The sequence below is a fragment of the Puma concolor genome, chromosome C2 (assembly GCF_028749965.1).
Source record: "Puma concolor isolate L17-30 chromosome C2, mPumCon1.1.hap2, whole genome shotgun sequence".
NCBI classification, from domain to species: domain Eukaryota; kingdom Metazoa; phylum Chordata; class Mammalia; order Carnivora; family Felidae; genus Puma; species Puma concolor.
The window spans coordinates 61,171,724-61,190,069 of record NC_141675.1 but is presented as its reverse complement, the minus strand read 5'-3'; the positions used below and the strand labels follow the sequence as shown (position 1 = coordinate 61,190,069).

General features: G+C 38.9%; 1 protein-coding gene across 2 annotated transcripts in view; it reads left to right on the top strand.

Moving 5' to 3' along the window:
- WDR49 (WD repeat domain 49) overlaps window positions 1–18,346 on the top strand; it is a 153,736-nt gene that overhangs the window by 33,535 nt on the left and 101,855 nt on the right. For both annotated transcript variants that reach the window (XM_025913596.2, XM_086674666.1), the window contains exons 3-6: window positions 434–610; window positions 1,441–1,615; window positions 12,670–12,837; window positions 15,050–15,198. In XM_025913596.2, the coding sequence (XP_025769381.2) occupies window positions 434–610; window positions 1,441–1,615; window positions 12,670–12,837; window positions 15,050–15,198 (669 nt within the window). The remainder of the gene's footprint in view (window positions 1–433; window positions 611–1,440; window positions 1,616–12,669; window positions 12,838–15,049; window positions 15,199–18,346) is intronic.

The window sequence follows — 18,346 nt, the reverse complement described above, 5'->3', positions numbered from 1 at the left end:
TACAGAGTTTTTATCAACTGATTTGTGTGAAAGACTCTGCTTGCTTTATAAAGCATGATTTGTAAAGCTTCTGGTATGACTGTGTGATTCTCTAGACCTCTGTTTTTGTCTTTTCTTTGTGATTAATCATCTCGTCTCCCATGGATGGATGAGGTTGGCAGGTGTGTGAAGTGGAGATACAGAGGAAAATATGTTCAAATGCCTTTAACGGGAAGAACTTTTTCTTGGCTAGAGTCCAAAGTTAGAATAAAGTCCACTTGTGCCGCCATGCTGTGCCTCTATAATACTGTTAGTGACCTGAAGGGAACAGTGTCTGATTTGGGGCTAAGAGTCGCATGTCTCCTTTGTATACTGATTTCACTAAATTCATCAGAAAAAATACTTTCTGTATTTCTGTATTTCTTGAAAAAATATTTTCTATATGTTACTTCAGATAGCAGTGGCTTTTACGAGTAAAGAGATTTGTTTCTATGATCTGCTGTCCAAAGGAGAATTTCCTTGTCAATATAAACTCCAAGGCCTGAAGGGAACACCGATTTGTATGGAATATTGGTATGACGTCCTTGATGCCAATGAATCGATTCTTTCTTTTGGGGACATAACTGGAAAGGTAAGTGAGGGAAGGAAAAGTTGAACACTATGGATTTAATCAACAAACTGTAGCTCAACATAGAAATAGAATACAACGAGTGTGACCTCCTAATTGAGCTACACTACAAATTATAAAGCCACACCTGCTGGGCGTGGAAAAGAAGGATTAGGCCACAGTTCCCTTTCTTGCTTATGAAAAACAGTCTTCATGTGGTTTTCTTGTCTATGTATAGTCTCATTTTCCTTATTTAGAAAGAAATTGTAATTTTTTTTCACCAAACGATGCTTGATCTCTTAGGTCCCAGTTTTAATAAACATCAAATTTTAAATGCCCAAAATTATCTCTTATAACTCTTTCAAATTAATTATCCTGATTTTCATTTAAAAGCCTCCTCTGTACCAGCTCCCTGGGCAGTGCTTGTATCCTGCATCACTTAACAAAGGGATAGATGCATTAGAGAGGGCAGCACAAAAACCCGGACATTGGATGCAATGACTCCTCTATCACATTCCACCTATCCGCTAAAAAATTATTATTTGTTGAATGCCCATGAACTCTGAAGTGGTCTAATTTGAACAATTTCCTTTCCTAATTGTGAAAGCTTTCACTCTTTGTGTTTTTAATCACAAGTGTATCATAAAAGCAAATAATGAACTGCCCTTGGTAATTGCTTTACCAAAATTATAGTTGTTTTGTCTTTTAGTATGACTGCCTGCATCCTTTAAATAATATTGAGGAAATTCCCATTAATTCAATACCTATTCCTTATTAATCTTAAAGAACATAGATTTTTTTTTTCCAACAATGATCCTGCCCATTTTTGTTTTCCTTTCAATCTCTCTCTCAAGGTTCAAGCAATTGTTTTCACGACGGCCTTGATTTCCCTGTTTGAGCGTCCTGCTAATGCACATGAAGACGAAGAAGCCACTGTGACTATTAACTGGGCAGAGCTGCTCTCTGGATATCACAAATGTTGCTATATATTAGAGCATAATCTTCATCATGGAGATTGGGTCAGGCAAGGTACTGAATTTGAACAGTAATGAAAGAAATGGTCACCTTTGACGTCTACATTTACATTTTTTGTTGGAAATGTTTCCCATAAAATGTTAGTCTCACAACCAATAATTGGTTCTCTGGAGGTTTGGGCCTGGATTGTCAGCTATCTCCTGCACACTAACAGTTCTTTCTTTCTTTTCTTTCCTTCTAAAATTTCATGCAATTAGTTCAGGTGAACTGTGCATTGAAGACATCTCAAGAGAAGGGAAAAAATTGTCATAGAATCCATTTAACTTCAACCCAACTCTGATCCTAAAAGTCTCATCTAGGGGCACCTGGGTGGCTCTGACCTAAGCGTCCAACTTCGGCTCAGGTCATGATCTCACGGTCCGTGGGTTCGAGCTCCTCATCCTGCTCTGTGCTGACAGCTTGGAGCCTGGAGCCTGCTTCAGAGTCTGTGACTCCCTCTCTCTCTCTCTCTCTCTCTCTGCCCCTCCCCTGCTCACACTCTGTCTCTGTCTCTCTCAAAAATAAATAAAAAGTTAAAAAAATTTTTTTTTCTAAGTCTCATCTAGCCACATCCATGGCTGCTTAGTGAAAGAATGTAACAAGTGCCCTCAAAACCACTCCTTTGTTTTCTTCATGTTTTGATGAAAGTATATTCTTTTGATTGTCTTCAAAAAGGATCTTCTTTTTTTCCTGTTTGTTGATATAGTGACTGGGTTCCTCTGACTACAGTACTTGAGTAGTATTTCTCTGTGTGACAGATTATGTCATAAAATAGCATCTATAGAAAGCCAGAAAATTCCTAATACCTTGTCATCAATGAGTTTATTAGTTTCACAATATATATAACTTATACAAAGTTTGCCTCTGGTCCAGGATCTACATGTGCAATATCTGTTCTGATATCTCTTGGGTCCTAGTATCTACTAGACTATGGTAACTTTCTCACTTTTAAATTGCAACATTAAATTATGCCCATTGAAAGGAATGGAAACTAACAGTCTCTTTGACTATTATCTTATAGGTCTATTCCTAATATACTTTGAAGGAGAAATAGTCAAAATGGACCCAGCTATTGGCCCTTTTAGTATTTTTACCCTCTTTGGAGTTTAGAAGGTTGCAACTAATTCTTTAATTCATGGCCCACAATAGTAATACCCCACAAGATGGGAACTATAGGTTCTATATTTTTTTCTTCACTATAAATCGTATCACATCTTTGATACCTTCTGCCCATCCTTTAATTCTGGCATGATATTGAATGCAAGAAAGACAGAAGATGATATTTTTTGGTTATCTCCTCTGTGTTGCAGGCACAAAATTGTGTGTTATGTTTGTATAACATGGATATAAGAATCACAGTACTAGAAACTGCAGGGAGCTATTGCAGCTGCTTCCAAACAAGCATGGTAATTGAAATATACTAGACATGCAATGTTACATTAGGTTCAAGTGTACAACATAGTGATTCCACAACTCTGTACGTTACACTGTGTTCACCACAAGCGTAGCTATTATCTGTCACCATACAACCTATTACAATATCACTGACTATATTCCCCACACTGTACCTTTTATTCCTGTGATTTATTCATTCCATAACTGGAATCCTGTGTATCCCACTCCTCTTCATCAGTGTTGCCCATACCTCATCCCCAGCAACCATCAGTTTGCTTTCTGTCTTTATGGATGTTTCTGCTTTTTGTTTATGCATTCATTTTGTTTTTTAGATTCCACATAAAAGTGAAATTATAGGGTATTTGTCTTTCCCTATCTGATTTATTCCACTTATTATAATACCCTCTAGGTCCATCCATGTTGTTGCAAATTGGAAGCTCTCATTGTTTTTTATGGCTGAGTAGTATTCCATTGTGTGTGTGTATGAGTGCGTGTGTATATATGTATGTATATATGTATACCCGTGTATATATATATGTATATATGTCACCTCTTCTTTATTTTCTATATCTGGGCTATTCTAAATAATGCTACCATAAACATAGAAGTGCATCTATTTTTTTGAATTAGTGTTTTTGGGTTTGGGGGGTAAATACCTAGTAGTAGAATTACCTGATCATGGTATTTCTATTTTAATTTTTTGAGGAAACTCCATCCTGTTTACCAATTTATATTCCCACTAACAGTGCATGAGGGTTCCTTTTTCTCCACGTCCTCACCAATACTTGTTGTTTCTGGTCTTTTTAATTCTAGCCATTTGATAGGTGTAAGGTGATATCTCATTGTGGTTTTGATTTGTATTTCCCTGATGATTAGTAATGTCAAGCATCGTTTCATGTGTCTGTTTGCCATCTGTGTGTCTTCTTTGGAAAAAAATGTCTATTCATGTCTTCTGCCCATTTTTTAACTGGATTATTTTTGGGGTTTTTTCCTATATTGGGTTGTATTAGTTCTGTATATATTTTGGATGCTAATCCCTTGTTGGATATATCATTTGAAAATACCTTTTTCCAGTCAGTAGGTTGCCTTTTCATTTTGTTGATGGTTTCCTTTGCTGTGAAAAAGCTTTTTATTTTGGTGTAGGTCCAGTAGTTTATTTTACAAGCACGTTATTTTAATACATAAAACAAACACTAGATAGACTATAGTAATAAAGTACTAGTTCTTAAAATCTACTTGTAGTAGGCTTCCTCAAGATTAGTGTATTATTTGAGTTCCATGACCTTAAATTACTATGAATAAATACAGAGAAGTAGCTAAAAGAATTTTGTTATTGAAAAGATTGGGGAGGGGCGCCTGGGTGGCGCAGTCGGTTAAGCGTCCGACTTCAGCCAGGTCACGATCTCGCGGTCCGGGGGTTCAAGCCCCGCGTCAGGCTCTGGGCTGATGGCTCGGAGCTTGGAGCCTGTTTCCGATGCTGTATCTCCCTCTCTCTCTGCCCCTCCCCCGTTCATGCTCTGTTTCTCTCTGTCCCAAAAATAAAATAAAAAACGTTGAAAAAAAAAATTAAAAAAAAAAAAAAAAAAAAAGAAAAGATTGGGGATATAACAAGTAAAGTTTTCAATTTGATATTATATTTTCTGAATATGAGTAGTATCTAAATACTCTATTCACTTTCAGTGAGAGAATGAAAAGTTTCCACTCTAGACCCTGTCATAGTTTCATTTAAACCTCTCTAAATTCAACTCTGCTGGTAACTGCTTATAAGCATTTGTCTGTTAAGTTGCAGGACAAGGAGTTTTCTTTAGGTTCAAGTGAAATCATTGCTCATCGTGTTTCCAAAATATCATTCTAATCTTTGGTTCCCTCATCTAGTGACGAAAGAACATGGAAACTTAGTTTAGTATCAACACTGTAATTCATGTTTATGAACTAAGGAATCCAACTTTGGAGTCTGGCCTCTGAATCACTGCAGTTAGGAACTGGCTACAAAAACATTTTACATACGAAAGAAATATCAAGGATGTTTCCTATCTTATTAGGATTACATATTTCTTAGCTCTGTGCATCAAAACTCATTGTAATTAAGTGATTAATTTTTGGAAAAATAGCTGAAAAATATATATTTACATTAATCAGTTTATTTAAATTGTGGTCTCAATGTGTCAATCAATCAACAATTATTTATTTGTCTTTTATGTGCTCTAAACTGTTTTAGGCCTTGGAGACTGTAGAAGAAAGATTAATTATAGCCCTCAAGAAACTTAGTATAGGAATAAGAATTAAAGGCTCATGTAAAATAACTTATGAGAACATTGTACAATGGTACTGAAAGTTAGCTACTAAACCACATAAATGAGATATTAACTCCCATAGTAATTCTTAAGCAGCAAACATTATGAGGAAAGCTTCAAGAGTAGTTGGTGCTACTCAAAGGATGGATAGGTGGAGGGAAAAAGAACACAGAGAACATGAGTAAAGGGAGACAAGCAGACACAATGAAGGGAAGAGAAATGGACATGGATAGATGAGAGGCTGAGTATTGAGGAAATACAAGTGAGTAGGTCTAATAGGGACATATGTTGGAAATCTTGGCAACTAGCCCTATTTACACTTGATAGAAAATGAAACGGTGAAGCATTGAAGGTTTTTGAGGATACTTGGAAGACCTAATGCACACAACATTTAGGAGTGGTTTCTTTGACAGTTCTGTTTGGCATAGGTTGGAGGACAAAGAAAGACACTGCAATCAGACTGGCTAATTATAAGGCTTTTGATGATGAGAAAGTGGAAATGATAAAGCAAGCAAGGAAGGGGGGAAAGAAGCGACCTTCTGAAACAGGAATCTTCAGGACTTGAGGTCTGAAAATTTGAAATGATGAGCCATTTTAGAATGTCCCACAAAGCCATCAGTTTCCAGGTGGGGAACGTTCTATTTGCAGATTGCAGATGCCCTGGTCCTACCCAGTGCTCATATTCTTCTCCATTCACGTTCTCAATGTGGACTACCTCTGAAGGATTCCCTTATTCTGGGATATTCCAGATCCTGCCACCAAAGCAGAGTCTTACTTGCCAGTTTTGACCCCGAAACTTCCCTTACCTTTACCAAACTCCTTATTTTGCTGTTTCTTGTCATTCATATGGACTTTGCCTTACATGATTTTCAGGGTTCTCAATTTGAGCTATGCTCCTGGCTTCTTAAAAATCTTGCTTTCAGGGACGCCTGGGTGGCTTGGTCAGTTAAGCGTCTGACTTCGGCTCAGGTCATGATCTCACGGTCCGTGAGTTCGAGCCCCGTGTCGGGCTCTGTGCTGACAGCTCAGAGCCTGGAGCCTATTTCAGATTCTGTGTTTCCCTCTCTCTCTGCCCCTCCCCTGTTCATGCTCTGTCTCTCTCTGTCTCAAAAATAAATAAATGTTAAAAAAAAAATTGAAAAAAAAAATCTTGCTTTCAGATGCAGCTCAATCTGTGAAGGAATCCTAAAAATGTCTGTACCTACATCACAACTTTTGTCCTGCCTGTCATAACTCTTTCAAACCCAGAGGAAATTTGGATGTATCACATGCAAATCACATGTATACATAAACTGAAAGCTAAACGATCTTCTTAGGGCGTATGATAGGTTTTTTATTCTCCAGTGTCTACTGTAACACATGGTACCATGTTTTGCCCTATTTTCCCTTTCTCACTGTTTTTAAGTAGCTTACTTGTGATGTGCTTCAGTTTATTGGTGTGTGTGTGTGTGTGTGTGTGTGTGTGTGTGTGTGTGAGAGAGAGAGAGAGAGAGAGAAAGAGAGAGTGTGTGTGTGTGTTTACACTGCTTAGAATTTATTGAAATTCTTGGATATATGGGTCTGTAGTTTTTATTAAATTTGGAAATTTTTCTATTGCTATTTTTCCCAAAATTGTCTGAACCCTTCCTTTTTTTTTTTTTTTTCCCTGGGGCTCCCATTATGTGTGTGAAATATCTTAGATGTTTCCTATTATCCTGAAATAAGCTTTTTTTTTTCTGGGGCTCCCATTACGTGTGTGACATATCTTAGATGTTTCATATTATCCTGCAATAAGCTTTATACGTGTTTATTCAGTCTTTTTAAAATTTATTTTAAATCACTATGTTTTAGTTTAGTTAGATTTTCTTTCTATGCCTTTGAGTTTCTGTTTCTTTTCTTCTGAGATGTTGCAGAATGGTTTCAGAGGATGGGGCTGCCTCTCTGGTTCACGTGGGCCAGATCGTCCCAACCTAGCTCTGAAGGGATGATGGCTCTGCGGAGAGTCATGGTGTAGCCACACCCAGAGGAGCCAGCACAGCGGTGGGACCCCCTCAGAGAGCTGCAGCATAGGTGGACAGCAGCACCAAGCTATGGGAGTAGCATGGCCATTCCAGTGGATTTGGAAGGGAGAGCATCAAGCCAAAGAGAATTATTCTTGAGTGTTAAGGTTTCACAGAGTTTTCTTGGTTAGACTTTGTATTTACTTGGTATCTAGTACCCCTTTCTTCTTTCCTATTTCTCCCCTTTGGAATGGGAATGCTTACCATATGCCTGTTCCACCACTTTTTTGGAAGCACACAACTTGTTTGATTTCTTGAGTTCACAGCTTGGAAAGAAATTTTCCCCAGGATGAATTGGATCCCAAGTCTTTGTATCTGATTTAGATGAGACTTTGAACTTAGACTTTAGAGTTGATGCTGGAATGAGTTAAGACTTTTGAGACCATTGGGATGTAATTTGCTCTCAAGAAGGACATGGATAGGGGAGGGGCAGAATGTTAGGGACTAAATGTTTGTGTCCATTTCCAAATTCATATGTTGAAATCCTAAGCCCCATATGATGGTGTTAGAAGGTAGTGCCTTTTGGGGCGCCTGGGCGACTCAGTTGGTTGAGCGATCGACTTCAGCTCAGGTCACGATCTCACCATTCGTGAGTTCAAGCCCCACGTCGGGCTCTGTGCTGACAGCTCAGAGCCTGGAGCCTGCTTCAGATTCTGTGACTTCCTCTCTCTCTGCCCCTCCCCCACTCATGCTCTGTCTCTCTCTGTCAGAAATAAACACTAAAAAAAAATTAAAAAAAAAAAAAGAAGGTAGTGCCTTTCGGAGGTGGCTAGTATAGCTCTCATGAATAGAATTCATGCTCTTATAAGGTACCTCAGAGAGTCTCTCACTTCTTTCCCATGTGAGGATGCAGCAAGAATTTGGCCACCTATGAACCAGGAAATGGGCCCTTACCAGACACTGAATCTGTTAGCGCCTTGATCTTGGACTTCCCAGTCTCCAAAACTGTGAAAAATAAATTTTTGTTGTTTAAGCTACCTGGTCTGTATATTTCATTATAGCAGCCTGAATAGACTAAGACACTGGATAAATACTGGATAAAAATATTTCAAAAGGAAAGAGAGATACCAAAAGAAATCTTGCTCATTATTAGTAGATTTAAAAAAAATAGGGGGCTTTTTATGGTTAAAAAAGTGATTGGGGTAAAAAAGATTGCAAATAGTATATAGTTTAATACTATGTGAATCAATATTGAGGAAAATGGATAGGGGAGAAGGCAATTTAAAAAGTATATAGAGTCTAGAAAGGCGAAGAGTTTATAACATTTTCTCTTATTTCAAATTTAATTTTTCTTAAAAATAATTTTTTTTAGCGTTTATTTATTATTGAGAGACAGAGACAGAGCATGAGCAGGGGAGGGGCAGGGGGAGACACAGACTCTGAAGCGGGTTCCAGGCTCTGAGCAGTCAGCACAGAGTCCGACACGGGGCTCGAACTCACAAACTGCGAGATCATGACCTGAGCCAAAGTTGGACGCTTAACCGACGGAGCCACCCAGGAGCCCCTCTTATTTCAAATTTTAGATTTGAAGCCCAAAGTACCTGTGAAAGAAGGACCTAATTCAGTCCTAACCAATGAATGAATGCCTGTTCCCAGATTTAGCAGTAGCTATTAGAAGCTTAAATACAACTTTTTTTGTTTATTTGCAGCTCAGTTATTTCAGTATGAGGAGAAGGAAAGAAATATTAAAATAATGAAGCAGGGAGAGGAGGGCAGGAAGGAATAAAAATTGAACAGTGGGCCTAATAGTGATCCCTGGTCCACAAGACTTAACCTGCCAGGAGCAAGCAACCAACAGTTGCTTTCATTTGATATATAATTTTTTTTTTTACCCCAGCGACATGAATCGATACTGTTAGAACTCCTCAAGAAATATTTTTTGCTGATTTTATTCTTAGTGTGAGAAGAGAATATGCAATTGGGGAAAGAAAGAAATAGATGAGCTAGTATGGTAATAATGTTTCATTGAAGCCAAGGATAAAATATTTATAAAACTGAAATGTCAAAGGAAAAACTTAGAGTCAGACATAAGAGTATTAACTTACTGCTTCAAGATAAGGTTCAGATTTCTATTTTAAAACTTTGAAGGAGAAATATTTTCATCTTGTCTGAGTGGTTCTGTGTCACATTTTAATAGAAAAATAATTACATTCTGAAAATGCTTGTAAAGTACAGAGATTTTATGCAATAGGGGCAAGACATAAATGTCTTAAATCTGAGAGAAGTTTTCCTTTTTTGGTCCTAAGTAATTGTCTCCCCTTATAGACAATATCATTGGAAACCTTGGAAACCATAGACTGGCAGTATAGCTTTTGAAAAAGTGAGCACTAAATTGCCAATAATAAAAAAAGCATTGATTTTTTTTTTTTTTTTTTTTTTTTTTTACGTTGAAAGGTGTTTTGTCTCCTTTGTTTGGCCATGGCTGGGAGAAGGTACAAAACAGTTTGGACTGATAACAAAATCACTAATTGCTGCACTAATTAATAGAGGTGTGCCAGAGAATTGAGAATACAGCTACCAGGCTACATTTCCTTAGGAAGCCTTTATAATTGATAGAGATGAAGTTTGGAATAAGGGCTACATTTAGTCTCTTGTTGTGCTTTGTTCCACTGCTCTGCATCTAAATCAGTCCAGACAAAAAGAGGGTGCCTTCCTGAGTTAGCTAGAACACCGTGTCCTTCCTATCAGTTCTCTCACTGTGTTTAAAGCTGTCGAAATCAGCTTTGAGCTGGTAGCCTAGGTTTGAAGAGGTCTCTTCCTGCAGCCTGTTCAACAGCGTGATGGGCGTTAAGATCCATTTGTATCATGGCCATGGGCGTCCAATCAGCATTTTGAAAAGTCATTAAATTAATTGCATTATTATTTTTTAATGTGCCCAGCAGTACTGAGTTAGATGCATTTTGATTTTTAAAAACGAAATAGGGTGATTCTTTCTGTCCTTCTTACAATGGTAGCTGGTCAGAATATAGGCGGCCATGTGGTGGTCTCAGAGAAAGGGACTCAAACTTCAAAATTAGAAATGCAACTGAAAACCAACTCTCGCAAGCAAGAGATCATCAAAGAAAGTTCAAGGTAGGGTGTTTTCCTAAAGCCGTATGACTCCTAAAGTAAAAAAGCTTGGAAAATGATAATAAGAGTTCTTAGAAATGGCCCCATTTTCTATTCTGCTTACAGCTTGTGCCTGTTGGCAGAGGATATCAGGTGGCCTCATTCTAGCTTATTTCAACTTCACCTAATGGCATTACTTACTTGGTTTTTAGGGATCACATTCCATTTTCAGATCACTTTCCTCACCTTAACTAATTGCCATTACACAGGGTCATCCTGACAGCACACCCACGAGAACAGAACAGGGATCAATGGCAGTTCGCTTAACGCCTTTTTTATGACTAAGTGGCAAAGAGCGGAAGCATGGAAAGTGAACATCTTAATGGACAGACATGATCAAGTCGTCTTTTTTCCCCCTGAAAATAGCATCTAAAAGTAATTTAAAAAGTATTTTCCTCCACCAATCTTGAAACTCACTGAGAATATTAAAAACAAATCATTTATTTTATCAGCTCACCCCATCCCCTAGCTTGATATTTTAAAAACTTTTCCATCATAACCTATCATTTCCTTTGCTGTCTTCAAGAAGGGAGGAAAACATTTTTATTTATCAGATAATTTGATTTTGAGGAAATGGCTTTACCCTCACCTTTTACTCGGGCATTCTCAGGAGCTCTGGCATTCCACAGTCTAATCAGATACAAGTTATATCTTGGTCTAGAAATAAAGTGTGAATTGTTAAGCCTCCGATATGTAACACTACAGGCCCATAAATGTCACTTGGTAGCCTGCAGATTCAAATCTAAAAGCAGTCCTTCGAATACCAGAGCAGAACGTACTTTTTTATATGTTTTTTCTTTATAGCCTCAAAACTGAAGATGATAGTTCAATGTAATGTGGGAACACAAGACAAAGTAATCTTCTGCGCAGAAATACTTTATTTTGATTGTACCGTAATGACATCGTGAAATTTCCATGGATTTGAAGATACAGCGTTTGTTATATACTCTAGATCAGATAGTATTGCTTCACTGAGTCAAGTTACAGTAACCCTTAGCATTTTCTGTAAACAAAAGGAATATTTTAAGTGAGGCTGCTTCCTAATGAGAACAGATGTCATCAGACTTAGACTGTTGGTACTTCCTGTAAAGAAGCAGCAGTGGTATAGCGGGTGCTCAGGGACCTTTATTGTCCTGACATTAATTGCTCCCTAGTGAGGTTCACCTTTGTAGAAGCTGATCACTTCTTTTTTTAAAATTTGTAATGCTTATTTACTTGAAGAGAGAAAGCCCATGCATGCACACGTGCGCACGTACACACGTGCGCACGTACACACGTGCGCGCGCGGGCGCACACACACACACACGAGTGGGTGAGGGGCAGAGAGAGGGAGAGAGAGAATCCCAAGCAGTCTCCATGCTGTCAGCACAGAGCCTCAATGGGACTTGATCTCAGGAACCATGAGATCATGACCTGAGCTGAAATCCAGGGTCACATGCTTAACTGACAGAGCCACCCAGGCGCCCCAGGAACTGATCCCTTCTTAGGTTTGTTCTCCCTTCCTTCTTCTCTCTTTTCTTTCTCTCTCTTTTTTCTTTTTTGAAGGAAAGACAGGGAGATAAAATGATGGAGAGGAAACAAGGAGGAGATAAGAATACTGTTCCTGGAGGAACAGGCTATTTGCTTTTTGGAGCCTGGGAGTCTGACAGGTCCTCCTGGCAAGAGGCAGCAAGATCCTTGCTTGGGGAATGGGATTTTGTTCCACGGTATCTGGTGCTGTGTCCCTGAGGACATAGGGACAGCCATTTTACCCAAGTCCCTGGCTGTGTTTGTGCCAGACGTTGAGCCCTGTCTAGGTCCAGTCATGACTTAAACGAACCATGGTTTGGGCACGGTTTGGACCTTGGAGAGCAGCAGAGGGTGTCTAAGCTTCTGTTTGCCTGCTTCAGATCCGGGAGGAAGAACCCAGGAATCTGGCCAATCACTCATCTTAAGACTCCAGAATCCCATATGATTATTGTGATTATGTTGTTTCCTGCCATGTGTGCCAACTTAAAAAATTTTTTTCAAGGTATCCTTAGATTGGGTAAAAGGTCAGAATGCAGACTTTGCTGTAACTTCCCACTGTAAATTCTGTAGTGGAGCGGGGAGGCATTAATGAGGTATTTTCTATGTATTGGGTTGTGTCCTCATAACCTGGGTTTAATTTTTGACTTTAGGTATTAAAACCGTTGAATTTTGCTCATGTTTTGTGAGAAACCAACTAAAGATCCATTTCTTTTTTTTTAATCAGTTACTTACAGTGCATCTTTAGATGCTATCATTTCCAGTACAACCAACAATACAAACACTGTGGTGCTGGCTTGGAGAGAGAAATCAAAAAAGCCTCTTAAAATGACATCCTTCAATGTTGCCGAGGGCATTCATGCTTTTGATTACCACTCTCAGCTCAATTTAATTGGTATGTAAAATAAATCATGGTAACTCGGAGGGCCTCATAAATAGTCTGGGATGTGTATTTGTATGCACGGGGCCTCTCCACCTTCTTGCTTTATTGCCAGAGAGACCAAGTTGAACAGCTCACATTTTATTGCCTGAGAATGTCTGATAATGATGCATTATGATGTGCGGCATGTATGAACTACATTGGGGTGGAAATATGAGAAAGGGCCCCAATGCTTGAATTAGCGTTTTTATTAGAATTTGGGGGAGTTGTGAGATGATACAGAGAAAGAAGATGGTTTTGGTGCTGTGTCTGCTATTCTGCCATCGTTCTAACACCACCAAATGCTCAACCTCCTGCTGCTACTGTTGCGGCTGCTGCTGCTACTACCACCACCACCACCGCTGCTGCTACTACGGCTACCACTACTACTATTACTACTACCACCACAACTACTACCACCACCACTACTACAATTATTACTACCACCACCACACTACTACTACTACAACCACCACCACTACAACTACTACGGCCACTACTACCACCACCACCACCACCACTACTACTACTACTACAACCACCACCACTACTACAACTACTACCACTACCACCACCACCACTGCTGCTACTACAGCTACCACTACTACTATTACTACTACCACCACCACACTACTACTACTACAAGCACCACCACTGCTACTACTAGTACTATCACCACTACTACAACCACCACTACTACTACTACTACCGCTACCACTACTACAACCACCACCACCACCACTACTACCAGTACCACTACTACAACCACCACCACCACCACTACTACCACTACTACTGCCACTACTCCAATTACTACTACTACCACTACTATGACTACAACTACTACTACTACTGTGGCTGCTGCTGCTGCTTCTATAGCCACAACACACCTACACCAGAACTATGAAATATAGAAGGTTTTCACTGTTCAGAATGCAACCCCCACTGCTTTTTGAACATTTTCAGATTACCCTAGTTTTAGTTTAAAATGAGAGTTCTTTTTTTGCTATGAAAGAGTATATTTTAGCTGAGGAAATAAGCTATAAAGTTTCGGGCACTAACTATTTAAAATATGTGATGTTTTGAAAGCTGATGATTTCATATGGTATATACATTAGTTCAAACACTATGAAAAAGTGAGGCACTAAAACTTAATAGAGTAGTTGTAGAGAATGGCCATACATGGCCTTTGGAATGGGTCATATTAATAACCCTCATTTAACAATTATCACTCACATGAAGAGTATTGGTATCAGCTAGGAGGCTGAGTCTCTAAAATCCCTAATAATCATGGCTGACAATCACAGTAAAAGATACCTTGAATAAAAAAAAAAAAAAAAAAAAAAGATACCTTGAATAGAAACTCAACTCAGGAATATGCCAATATTCACCTTTCAAAGAGAATTATAGATCTATCTGATAAGGTTGGGTTAGCGAATTGAGTTTGGAAGGATGCAAATATCAACTATTTCATTGATTCATCGATTGATTATTTCAACCCTACACACTGTCAGCACTACCCGGCATAGTGCTGGAAAGAGAACAGTGAATAAGTTCAGCTCTACAGTCGGCCCCAAAGAAGAGAAAAACAAACCAGAAACACCACTGTTCCGCATGCTCTTGATGTGCTCCCTGAATAAAACCAATTCATGTTCAAAAATATCTTGTTCTCTCAATAGAGCAGGTCAAAAATATAATTCTGCTGTTTGTGTGCTTGTAAATATTCAATTGTTTATATGGCAGTGGAAATAATTTGTTTCTATATCTTTTTCATTAATTTGGAAACTTTAAATATTGGTTTAGTTCTTTCTTACTCCTGGGATAACTGACTGTAACTTGGTGTATATTCCTAGGCCGTGCTAGCAGTAGAAGGAAAGCATGAGGACTGAGAAGCAGGATTTTGTGGCCTCCTGGCTGGGCCATTGGCTGCCTCCTAAATGGGACTCTCTTGTCCTGTGGCCCCATGAATACTCCTTCCTCACGTCTCCTTCCATTTCCACCATTTCCGGTAATAGAACTCAGGCCCGTTAGTTTGCCATGATCTTCCTTTCTTCCAGGCAGGGTGCATTAGTGCTCAGAAAGCATTTAAGAACCTGCAGATGTGCGACATGCACTCATTTCAAAAAGAAAATGTTACGGGTTATTCATGTACTAAAAGCACTTTTTTTTCCTTTCTAATTCTGGTTAGCAACTGCTGGCATCAACAATAAAGTTTGCCTTTGGAACCCCTATGTTGTCTCTAAACCGGTTGGTGTCCTCTGGGGTCACTCAGCCAGCGTAATAGCTGTCCAATTCTTTGCTGCAAGAAAACAACTTTTCAGCTTCTCCAAAGATAAAGTAAGCGATATCGTACATTGTAAGTATTTACTTCTGCCTCCTGGGTTCCTCCCTAAATCTATCCTTGGTCCTGAATTCCTCTGGGGGATGGTGTAGATTTTTAAAATATACTGGCTAACTACTGTGTCTTTGGAAATCTAAATTAGGAAAAGATATTTATGGTAACTTAAGCATAGTCCTGGGTAAGTAGACAAAGTATTTCCTTAAAAAACTTTTCTAAATGATATACTCGTGGATTTAATCTTTATAGCTGCACTCTCAGAAGCTCACATCTGGAGAGTTTCCAAAGTTCTCACTAATGCAATAGAAAAAAAAAAAAATAGCGATAGGGAAATGTTGCTTGGTAATTGTAAGATGTGGAATAGGCACAGCTAATTAGTTATTTTTTTTATATTGAAGAAATTCGGTAAATTAGAAATTTAAGTTAACCTGAAGACTATCAAGTTCATTAAGTACATTTCCATTTGGTGATGTTGATGGGATATTTTTTAAATGTCAGACAAAAACATGGTACCAGAACCAGGCATCCAGGTTGAATCCTGACCACATTATTTACTACCCATACTCCCCTTAGGAAAATTTCTGAATCTCTAATAATCTTGTCATTTGTTTCTCTGTCGAACTTTCATTGTACATAATGCCTAATTTATAGATCCAGTTAACATGTGATAGATTTCAAGACACTTGGTTGTGAAGAGAAGAAGGGGCTCAGGGCTATAGGCTTATGGGAACAGGCCCCACCTGAGACTTTCAGTGAATCTGACTTTTTATTTTATTCTAAAGTGATACGTGTATATGTAAAATCTAAACAGAAACTCATCTTCAACTCCTTCGCCTCATCCCACTCACAAGTCCTGCCAAATTTGTATATTTTGCTATAATACCTATTGTGTCAATCTTCTCCCAATTCTGGTTGATTCTACCATCCAAATAGGTTTATCAGCCTCACCTCTCCCTCTCTGCTGCCACTGCTGTTAGTTCAAACTCTCATTTTCTTTTACCCAAAATATAACAAAGATTTCCTAACATTTCTCCCTACATCCCGATGATCTGACTCCAGTCTGCCCTTTATCCTGCTAATGAAGCGGTTTGTAAAAAAAAAAAAAAAAAAAAAAAAAAAAAAAAAAAAAGCTTTTTTAGCACTTTATCCAGTCCTCTGTCTAAATATCAACTCCAGAATTCTTAACCTTTCATACAAAGCCCTCTCCCAGTCTGTCAGCCCCACTTTATTTCCTGCTTTTCTCTTTCATTCATTTAAGGCTTCAGCCATATCCCAGTTGGCTGTTCCCACCCTGCTGCCTCAGGGCTCTGCAGCATGCTTGCTTCTGCCTTTAGTTCCCTCTCCTTGATGATCAATTGACAAATGTCTTTTCACCCTCAGTCTCAGACTTTCTGGAGTCTTTCACACAGACTTCGTCGTTTGCTTCTCCACACTCCAGTTGCACCTGTGTGTCTCTTATTGGAACATGTATCCTGTTGTTTCAAAATTAACTGTTAGTTTGCTTCCTTAAGCAGGGGGCGGTGTCTTTTTGGCTTGTATCCTTGGTATCCCTAGCGTCTGGGACCTTGTAGTGTTTGTTCTGTGGTTATTTGTTGACACCTTGAAGGGAAGACATGTTACTATGAATCTAGAGTACCAAAAAACTCAGACTGAAAACGTTATTGATGTCCTCATCACATTTAATTGTTTTATTTTTTGAGATGTTTGAGCACTTGGATATAACTTCCACTACTGAATTGAACGTAATGTGCTTTGTGTACTCAAAGGTTATACATGTATCTTTTCCTACATTTTGAGTCCTTAAGAACAAAGGTTATTTGTTGAGTTCGTTTTTTTCTGTTTCCCAGGGCATAGCACATATTAATGTACTTAAACACGTTAAATGGGACATATAAAATAGTGTAACTATCAATTAGCCGATGGGATCGATGAGGTTAAGGACTATTATATCTTTTTTGAATTGTGCCAAACACAGAGTAACTCGTCCATACATCTTAAATGAATGAGTCTTTATCAAACATAAATACGAAACAAATAACAAGTATTTTATCATTACAGAATTCCATGAAAGTGTTGAGTAAAAGAAAAAAAAAGCCCATCTTAGAGTGGATTAGTAAACACTTAATTTGTCTTATTGAAGATTCTACCCTGGGAGACAGGATTTCAGGTTGTTCTGAAGAACTGCTCCAAAGTTTGTCTATTTATTTATTTATTTATTTATTATTATTTTTTTAATTTTTTCTTAACGTTTATTTTTTTAATTTTTTTTTAACGTTTATTTATTTTAGAGACAGAGAGAGACAGAGCATGAACGGGGGAGGGGCAGAGAGAGAGGGAGACACAGAATCTGAAGCAGGCTCCAGGCTCTGAGCCACCAGCCCAGAGCCCGACGCGGGGCTCGAACTCACGGACCGCGAGATGGTGACCTGAGCTGAAGTCGGATGCTTAACGACTGAGCCACCCAGGCGCCCCAACGTTTATTTATTTTTGAGACACAGAGAGACAGAGCATGAGTGGGGGAGGGTCAGAGAGAGGGAGACACAGAATCTGAAACAGGCTCCAGGCTCTGAGCGGTCAGCACAGAGCCCGATGTGGGGCTCGAACCCCCAGACCGCGAGGTCATGACCTGAGCCGAAGTCCGAGGCTTAACCGACTGAGCCACCCAGGCGCCCCCAAAGTTTGTCAATTTATAGCGGATTGTATACAACACGAGGGGAAGGGTATACATGCTCACAAGCAGTTCTCCAAGGTATAATTGCGTGTCACAAGGCAGACTTTGGTTGTAAAAATTAAGGTTTACTGATTTCCACACAGATGTGTGAAAGACCCCTTAGGTCATCTTAATACATGTGTTTCTATCATATATGATTGTTCAAAAATACTGCCTGCATGCTTCTGCTTAACTGGTTTTCTGCTTCTTGTTTTTGGTTTCTCCTTGAGATCATTTGAGAGCCAGAGAAGGCTGACATCAGTTACCCACTGCGGTTTTTTGTTTTTTTTTTTTTAATTTTTTATTTTATTTATTTTTTTTTTATTTATATATGAAATTTATTGTCAAATTGGTTTCCATACAACACCCAGTGCTCATCCCAAAAGGTGCCCTCCTCAATACCCATCACCCACCCTCTCCTCCCTCCCACCCCCCAT